The 9,626-nt window shown below is 44.7% G+C and overlaps 1 protein-coding gene across 1 annotated transcript; it reads left to right on the top strand.

The window, feature by feature from the left end:
- The first annotated feature begins 3,062 nt into the window (after positions 1–3,062).
- On the top strand, positions 3,063–8,291 carry LOC147441507 (uncharacterized). The gene is made up of 2 exons (XM_086483440.1): positions 3,063–3,269; positions 8,028–8,291. The coding sequence occupies exons 1-2, from the start codon at positions 3,063–3,065 to the stop codon at positions 8,289–8,291; spliced, it is 471 nt and encodes a 156-aa protein (XP_086339566.1).
- The last annotated feature ends 1,335 nt before the right edge of the window (positions 8,292–9,626 follow it).

The raw sequence follows: 9,626 nt of genomic DNA, 5'->3' as shown, positions 1-9,626 counted from the left end.
AAAATCATTTGAGGGTTGGTTAGATATTAGATTTTATGACATTACCTCTCTCTTGAAATCATGGTCGTCCTCGACGAGGTAGAAGAGATAAAGCCTTAGTCATTAGTCAATGTTTCTTAGCAGGTAAAGGATCCTTTTTTACCCTAGGGTGAAAGCATGTTTAGGCGTTACCACTTTTTGCACCTTTTGGTGGTACCAACAATAGCACCTAGGTGGAGGGAAATTCAATGTTTTTCAAATTTGGGAAAAGAGGGGGAGGGAAATTCTAAATTTGCATGCAACATAATTTATGTTCCTAAAATCTAGATGCATGCGCGCCATTATGGAGTGGATTGGGTCCTCTTTCTTCGAACTTACTTTCATCATTGCCTAGACACTCCTTGTCCTTTTTCTCCTTTCCTCTCACGCAACTAGCTTGTCACTCAGATGCACGCCACTACGAAAATCTCTAGTTGTTTATCGCGGCCTTTTACCGTGTTTTATAGAGAGAAAGTCCAAACTCAGCTGGAGAGTAAAGAGAGAGGAGGGCAAGGGGGATTTTTTTTGTAATTAAATTATTATCGTGACTATTTTTGCTATTATTACCACGTTTATCACCTCATTTATTACCACTAGCATAACCATGCTTGTTTTTATGGGAAATGTAGCGCCTAAACTTTCAAATTCTGGCTTAAACATCCCCTCCCCCCCCCTCCCAAAAAAAAAGAAAAAAACTTTGTGTTTCCCTTTTCTCAAAAGAAATTAAAGAATATTGTATGAAATTTTCAAATTTAAAAAAGAAAAGAGAAAGAAAGAGAGAGAGAGAGAGAGAGAGAGAGAGGCGGGGGCTAATAAGATTACACTTGGTTACAACTAGAATAATCACTATCACTTGATTAACATAATTGAGGATGTTCACAAAATTAGAGAGAGGAAGAGGGGGAGAGAGAGAGAGATGAATGGATTACACGCGCGGCCAAAAATCTGCATAACTTAAAGTATGCAAAATGTTTATGAATCATCTTCCAAAAGATTCCTACATGAAGCATCATCCAATTTTAAGCACATTGCTCCTAAATCAGTAAATTTAGAAACAGAATTATCGTTTGTGGATGTGTTGGCTTCATCATCTTCGAATTCATCATCCTCCATATCATCATCTTCATCATCATGATAATTATCCTCGCTAAGACTTGCCACTGCTGGACTTCATTCATCGACTACCCTCTCCTTTGTTTCCACGGCCTCATCCAAAGTCGGAGGTGGAAGAGGGTGGAAGATGGTCTTCACTTCATTAGTGGAAAAAATGATTCTCCCCCAAGGTGTTACGGGAATTACGTACCAAAGTTTTGGTTGGTGGATTGTTGGGATATAGATGACCTATGAAAGAGAAGCTCAAAGTGAGTAACATTGGTATAATTAATGCTACAAGTAAATAAGAATAAAAAAGGTAGTTGTAACTCACTTGCTCACAATTGCACGTTAAAACTAAATTGTCATACCTCCCTGTGTGATGCACACTAGAGTCCACCATGTAGAGGCCATTCTCATGTCCTCTAGACACATTTGCAAACCACTTGCACTCAAAGATGAAGGTATGAAAGGTTCAAAGATGAAGGTATGAAAGGTTCTAAAATTAACCTTAAGTATCCTTTTAGTAATTCCACAGTGCCTGGCTTCATCACCGTCTGTGTCAAAGTTGCCCATGATGGCACAATCCATGGCGGTTCTACGTTCTTCAATGTGGCGCGTACAAAAGTGATGACCCTTTGATCAGTGCATAGAGTTAAAGGAAAGGGACTACAAGATAGGAAAATATCTTTTATCAAATACAAAGATAAAATCAAGAAAAAAAAATACAATATGGTTTAGGTAAATGAGTACTCTACCTTTGGTACGCAGCCTCGTGCATACTCTCATTCTTTAACACTAATACATAATCATGACTATGTGTTATGCATTGTTTATCTCCTGCTAGTCAATGCTAGTTGATATTCATAACTCACCACTCATTGTTGCTGATATGGATGTCTAGCTTGATGGAATTGAGTTGATGAGACTAGCTTGGTTGTTGTACTATTTAGGTTGTTGCTATTGTATGCTGGAATTGAAGTGCATGACTACCTCTGTGCATGGATGATGGTGATCTTTTTACCTTGTCTGACCTTAATGGTATTTGAGTGCCTTTTGATCTGGTTTTCACTATTGGCAGCACCAAAGCACACTCACATCTATGTAATCTACACTATTTATATGTCTCTGTATAATGTGACTCTGCATGTACATTATTTTGACATGAAGCATACTTCTACCTCCTCTGTTTTTTCACCTGACTTACTGTGAAAAGCATTGGCACTAAGAATGGTTCTCCTAGGTGGGGAGGGAGGGGTACTATGCTATTGATGCGGTGGACGAACAATGTCTATGAATGAACTTCTCGGTTTACTAATCACCAATTGGTGATAGCCTAGTGGGGAGGGCCCACACAACTAAATCACACAGGCCGTGTGCGAAGCCCTTTCATGGGATCCGTGAGTATGGACACACTCACACAGATCTCGAGGGAGCACTACGATGAAGGAGGGAGGGGCAGCCATCAAGGTGGTGTACCTTGAAGCCGACTTCGAGTGCTTATGCCCTAGTGAAGGTGATGACTTGAACGCATCCCCCACCATTGATCCCATGAGTGGGCATTAATGAGGAGAAAGTATTGGTTCCCTTCTATCAGACACACATTTGGGCGAGGAAGTGAAAAGGCATTGGCTAATTAGGGTCAGGGGCGTAGAAATTAGAACTAGAAAACCTAACCCTAGAGAGAGCCTAAGCTGTGTTAGCGATGGCCTAACCCTAGACTAGACTAAGCAAGTCGCGTCAGGGGTGTAACCCTCGAGGTTACGCCCACTACGTTAGTCCCCTCATGTCTTCTCCACACGAGGCTGCATGCAACTTCACTTCTTCGTCCCCGAATGCGTGGCACCCTGCCAACCCCCTTCCCCATTGCAGCCTGGTGCTCGACAACTCCCCGCAGGATAATGTACTACTGAAGACAGCCCTGTTTCACGAAGTACTGACAGCGCTTCCGCATGGCCTCGGGCAGAAGCTCAAAGCGTCATTCGCAGCAGGCGACAATGGGCTCCCCTCCTCGTCACACCATCCCCAAAGAACTGCAGAAGGAGGTGAAGAAGCTTATCAATCAGGCTCCTATCACCAAGAAGACAAGCTTCCAGAGGAGCTTTTCGGCAGAGAAGGCGAAGGAGTTGTTGGAGGTTGCTCTCAACGAGGTCTCGGAGGTAAGCCCTTCGTCACTCTGCCTACTTCTCAGATAAGAAAGAAAAAAAAAGATCTTGAAGAAAGGGCTCTAATAGGTCTCCTAGCCGGACCGCGTCCCCTGTAGAGTCCCTTAGAAACTAGATTAGAAACCAATGGGGGCCCTTAGAGGCAGAAGTGGAAACGATCCAGGCGTTACCAAAAGGTCACTATCTGCTCGTCTTCAAAACTGCAGCCATGGTGTTTTCTATGCTAAGCCATGGGCAGTGGGTCATTAGGTCTTCACCTCTGAGTCTGTTTCGCTGGCACAAAGAATTTAACCCAGAACATTCGGATCTAGTCAATTACCCTGTCTGGGTCGAATTCCCAAACCTACCGATGCATTACCATGCACACCTTGCTGAGATTGGGGCCCCCTTAGGTAAGGTACTAGGGGGTAGACAGAAGACTAACTATGTCCCCTCATGGCACCCCCAAGTGCTAATTGAAATGGACATCTCAAGGGATCTCCCCACTACCATTGATATCTTTACAGATGATGGAGAACTGTTCGATCAAGAAATAGCTTATAAATACTTGCCTAATGCGTGTTTTCACTGCGGGGACAAAGCCCACTATGTCAAAAACTGTCCGATTAAATTCCCCCCAGCTCCTTCTTCTGAACCAGTAGAAAGCAAGGAACAAGGCCCTCAAGAAGGGACTAGCAAGTTCACCACGGTCACTCACGGGAGAGGAAAACATTCTCCTCAGAAGCAGAATAAAGAAAAACCTAGGCCCAAAACTTGGCAGCCTAACAGATTTTCGGTACTGGCTCCACTCAATGGGTTCGATGAAAAAGAATTGCTTGAATTAGAGGTCTCCGAATCCGATGCTGAGGATCTCTCCCAGTGGAATTAGAATCCCAGGTGAATAGAATGGACGATATTCCCTTATCGATCTTAATCTAGCCGCCCCCCAACCTGCAGCAGCGAATAAGGAAAACATTCCCGTCTCTCCAGCCCCTGCACCTATGGAGATTCAGAAAGACAACAAGAGGACTCACGATCCTGTCGGTCAGAAGAATGTAAAATCCCCGGCCAACAAAGACAAAAAAGACAAACGGGTGCATAGATGAGATCCGTTAATTGGAATGTCAAGGGGCTAACTGACCCCACTAAATCCAAGAGAATAAAAGCCTGGGTTACTGACAATCCTGTGGACATTATATCTCTTTAAGAGATCAAGGTCACGGGTGAGGACTTGACCAGAAGACTCAACGAAATATCGCAATCTTTACAGTAGTTCTCTTCATCGCATCAAAGGGGATCTGGAGGCACCTCGATAGGGGTTCCTCACTCCTTTCTCCCTCAGGTGCCCATTGTCCTAGGAGGGGAGCACTGGGTGGCTGTGAGTATCGTGGTGCCTATTAAATGCATCTTGGTCTCGGTATATGCTGCAGGATCTACTGCCCAAAGAAGCAAGTTATGGGAGGAGTTGTCTCAGGTCAAAGGGGACATCCTCATGATGGGCGAATTCAACATGGTTGAATCATCTCTAGACAAGTTCCTTGGCAAAGGCACGGTCATCAATGGTAGCGAGAAGGCTGCATGGGACAGATTAAAAGACAGTCTTGAGTTGTGGGACATGGGAGAAGAGGGATGCTTCTCCAGGCAGAATTACTCGAGAGGGGAGAATGCTAGGAAAGCCCGTCTCGACCGTAGCTACATTTCTCTTCCCCTAGCTAACTCGTTCACTAAGGTCAAAAGCAAAGTCAAGTACAACTCCTACATCTCTGTTCATTATCCAGTGGTGTCCGTAATCGACCAGAAAGTTGGAAAGATTCGTAACCAATGGTTTCACACCGACCCTGCCCTTTTCAAGCTCCCGATGGTTCAAGAGGCCATATGCAAGGTTTGGCAGTCCAAATTTTCTTTAGCTAACAGCCCGATTGCAGCCTGGTCAGAAGCAGTCAGAGAAACACAAAAACTGCTCTCCAAATTCAGGAAGGAGGTCACTTCGATCAGGAGGAAGAGAAGGGACCAGCTTTACAGCTCCCTAAACGAGCTTGAATCAGGGCCTCAGAATGAAACCATTCAGAACTCAATTTCCGAATTAAGGGCCAAACTTAAGCAAGAAGAGGATCTTGCCCTTAAACATGCCTCGTTTTTTTTTCAGGGAGTGGTGGGCTAGAAAGGTAGACCGTCCAACCAAAGAAATGTTCAAAATGCTGAGGAAAAAAACATGTTAGAGAGGCCACCCCTCTTTTCACTGACTCAGATAGTACAATTCAGACAGAAGAAGAAAACATCAGTTATACGAGAGGCCACTTTGAGCAGCTCTTCATCCCCAAGGAGATGCTCTCTGAACCAGTCAGCCGAGCAAGGGAAATGGTGTGGAAACATAGGTGTAGAGTTATCCCTGAGACTACCAAACTACAAGCTGACTCGCCCTTTTCTATCACAGAAATCCAGAATGCGATAGACGCCCTAGCCCCTCATAAATCTCCGGGGATTAATGGGCTCCCAGCAGAGTTTTCTCAGATGTTCAAAGAAATTCTTTCCCCATTTCTTCTTTAGATCTGGGAGGAAGCAGTCAAATTCAAAGCACTACCCTACTCCATCAACACGGGGATCATTAAACTTCTGCACAAAAAAGGTGCCAGGGAAAACCTTGCCAATTGGAGACCTCTTACTATGCTTAATACTTGCTACAAAATATTTGCTAAAGTAGTGGCAATCCGGATCACACCTGCCCTGATGAAGTGGATATGCTCGGAACAAAAAGGTTTTATCAAAGGGAGAAGGATCATTGAGGCGGTCATATCCCTCTGGGAGAGCATTGAACATGCTGAGAATATGGGAATCAACTATGTATTTGTCAAGATTGACTTTGACAAAGCCTATGACCGCCTTGAATGGTCCTTTATCATGAAAAGTCTGGATAAAATGGGATTTGGGCCTAGTCTGATCCGGTTTGTTGCCACCCTATTTGGTCATGCAAGAGCAAGAGTTTCCCTCAATGGGGTCTAATCAGAAGTATTTGAACTGAATAGGTCTATTAGGCAAGGTTGCCCCCTGGCCCCTCTTTTGTTTGCAATAAGTGCTGATGGTCTTAACTGCTTAATCAAAGGCAACATTTCAGAAGGCAATATAAAGGGCGTCCCTCTTCCTAACAGTGAAAAACAACAATGCCTCTCACAATTTGCTGATGACACGAATGCAGTGCTGTGCAATGATAAAAGAACTCTGCTGAATTTCTGGCAGCCTATGGAGACATTTTGTCTTTCATCGGGGTCTAAAGCCAACCACAGCAAGACAACCATTAGAGCTTCTCTATCTCCCCTTCCGGACTGGCTTACCAGCCAGGGATGCAAAATCATTCAGGATGGGGAAGTGTTTAGGTTGCTAGGTATTCTGTTTGGTTTTAAGGCCAGTCTCAAACAGAGATGGGAATGGGTCATGGATAGGTTTAGATCCAAACTCGAAAGGTGGAAAGGATTTCAGTCTTCAATTGCAGGCCGAGTATTGGTGATCAATCACTTTCTTGCATCCTATATTCTATTCTTTCTCAGTTGCTGGAGACCTCATGAGGGACACCTAGAACAGGTAATCAAATATTGCAGGAATTTTCTTTGAGTGGGCAATCCCTTCAAAAAGGGTGCTGCCAAGGTCCGATGGGAGGTATGCTGCTTACCAGTAGAGAAAGGAGGGCTGGGGGTCAAAAACTTGACCAATTGGGCAGACAAAATAGCGGTTAAGGTGATTGTCCGAGCGTTGGAAGACCCGCAGTAGGAATGGGCCAGCCTCCTGTTCAAGAAACTCCACCTTTTCTCATTGGTTAAATGTAAAAACTGGACAAATTTGAGTTGGGTCACTATCTTCTTCGGGCCACAAATGATTAAACCTAGGGGCTCCGACCTGTTGATCTCACTATGAGGTGCATGGAACCACTCTAGAATCAATTTGAAGGTAAATGGCAACTCCAACAACTCCCTTGCGGTCTAGAGACTGGACTCAGTATGGTGGCCCCTTGCCCCCCTAGCTGCCATCAATGAAAGAAAACAAAAAACTGCCCTTCGTTGTCACAGAAAAGGAATCTCTTCTTGGGGAGATCTATGGAACTCTAACCTTCAGAAATGGAAAACAAGAGAAGAACTACTTGTCCTCTTCCCTCTCCAACCCTGGGAACTCAACCTTATCATGATTAGAATTGCTCTGTTTCTGGTGGAAAACTGCTGGAAAGTGGCACTCAAAGACTCAGTCCATCTAAATGCATTTAGTTGGAAAGGGGGCTTCAAGATCCAACATCCCAAGATAGCTGGGAAAGACATTAACCCACCTTTACACATCACCCTCAACAGATGATGGAATGTAAGCCTGGACCGTAGACAATGGGGGTTCAAGTTCAGAAAACTTTGGGACAAGAACATACAACCAAAAAAGTCAGTACTGATGTGGCTCATTCTACACAAAGCAATTTGGACAGGGGAGAAAATGCAGAAAGCAGGCATCTCGGCAGGGATTTGCTCAAGATGTAAAAGAAGTGTGGAGTCGGTGGTCCATCTGTTTATGACCCGTCCCCAATCAACCACGATTCTAGTACCTCTTAACTCTGTTTTGACCAATCAAGTCTCTTGGAAACAGCTATTGCTAGGTGACTCCATAGGCATATTAACCACCTACTGGAATAGGACTAGGGCTGAATTTCTTTGGATCATCTGGAAACTGAGAAACTGCTTTGTGTTTGAAGAGGCTTACCAGGCTCCAAGCCTAAGAGTACTTTTTATGGATTTTAATTTGCAGGTCTACAAGCTGAAAATTACCCTGTCCAACACCTACTACATTCGGAATAGGATCAATGAAGATGCAGCAAAGACCCTGCTGAGATTATCGAATGATGAGCAAGATCTGCGGCTGACTGATTGGAAGAGAAAAGAAATTCAAAACATGACGGCGTTTAACATGCAAGCTATTGCAGAAACCTATGAAGCAATCTCTAAAGCCAAAGACTTCATGGAAAAGTTATCTAATCAGAATGATTCACTTCGGGCATATGGGGTGGCATAGGGGAATTTTTGATGTACTTATGTCAAGAACGCTTATGGATCTCGTAGGATGGTATGTAATGTGGGAGAGTCTCCCGTCTCAGTCACCGTACTGAGTTCTGGGTCAATTGTAACTTTTGCTCATCTTCTCTGCTTTGTTGGAAAAAAAAATAATAATTAGGGTTTGCGTTTCTATTAGGGCGTTTCATTTAGGGCTTAAGGGCGCGCTCTCTCTCAATGACGAGCAGAAGCAGCAGAAGCAGAAACAAGGGCAAAGGGAGCACTACGATGAAGCAGGGAGGGGCAGCCATCAAGGTGGTGTACCTTGAAGCCGACTTCGAGTACTTATGCTCTAGTGTTGGTGATGACTTGAACGCATCGATAGATGCTACCCGAGTCGGTGGCATGGCGGAGGCCGCAAGAGTGTTGAAGTTGCCCCTCAGGTCTCTCAGTGCTAGACCGTTAGGGCCCCTCGCCCAAAGTGATGGCTCACCCTACACCGTGGCTGAATGGGCGAGGCTCTTTGTCGTGGCAGTGGAGGCAAAGCCACACACAGGCCTTATGGCAAGAAATGTGAAGCAGAAGGAGATTACCGATCAACTGTTGACATCGGGTGTTGAAGATGTACAGATTTCAGCGCCATCTCCAAGCATTGACATAGAGCTTATGTAGGAAAATGCCCTTCTCAAGCAGGAGAATGCTCAATTGAAGGCACAAATCTTCCTTCTCGAGGAGAAATTGGCCTCAGCGCAAGGTACTCAAAATTCTCCTCAATTGAAGGCACAAATCTTCCTTCTCGAGGAGAAATTGGCCTCAGCGCAAGGTACTCAAAATACTGAACTGTCATCTCAGGTTGCTACTCTCACAGCTGAAAATAGCTCTCTCTCTTTCGAGAATAAGCACGATACAGAACCTAACCCTTCAAGAGAAAGTGGCAGGCTTAGATCGCAGGGTTGCTACACTAGAAGCCAAGTTGGCAGATTTGAGGACTACAGTGACTACAATTCAGGACACATTGACTACACTTCAGGCCACACTGGCTACATTCGACAAGGTTTGGGTACGAAAGATGGTCGAGCAGTGTCGCAAGAGGGCGAGAGATGTAGCCACAGGCGCTAATGTGGAAGTCAAGGCTGATTGGAATCAAGCATGTGTCGATCCCGCCTTTGTCTCTTTGCTCAATGAGCATGGCTTAAATGTAGGTTTGGTCGCCACACGCTATGGAGGCAGCAACTCAGATCAAGAGCAAGGTAATAGAGCAGCACATGACATCAGCGAGGATCTCGAAGTTTATGCTGCCACTGTATGCAGGATAAAAGCGGGTGCTAGGAGGGATCAAGTAGCTAACATTTTTGAG

This window comes from Adiantum capillus-veneris, chromosome 15 (genome assembly GCF_014529385.1).
Source record: "Adiantum capillus-veneris isolate H3 chromosome 15, ASM1452938v2, whole genome shotgun sequence".
In the NCBI taxonomy this organism is placed as follows: domain Eukaryota; kingdom Viridiplantae; phylum Streptophyta; class Polypodiopsida; order Polypodiales; family Pteridaceae; genus Adiantum; species Adiantum capillus-veneris.
The sequence above is the reverse complement of the archived record's forward strand: the minus strand, read 5'-3'. Positions and strand labels throughout refer to the sequence as shown.

Excerpts from the sequence above, each read along its gene's own strand:
- LOC147441507 (XM_086483440.1), top strand. The coding sequence starts at position 3,063 with ATGGCCTCGGGCAGAAGCTCAAAGCGTCATTCGCAGCAGGCGACAATG. Across the intron at positions 3,270-8,027 it reads CTCTCAACGAGGTCTCGGAG|GTCTACAAGCTGAAAATTAC; the intron begins GTAAGCCCTTCG and ends TTTAATTTGCAG.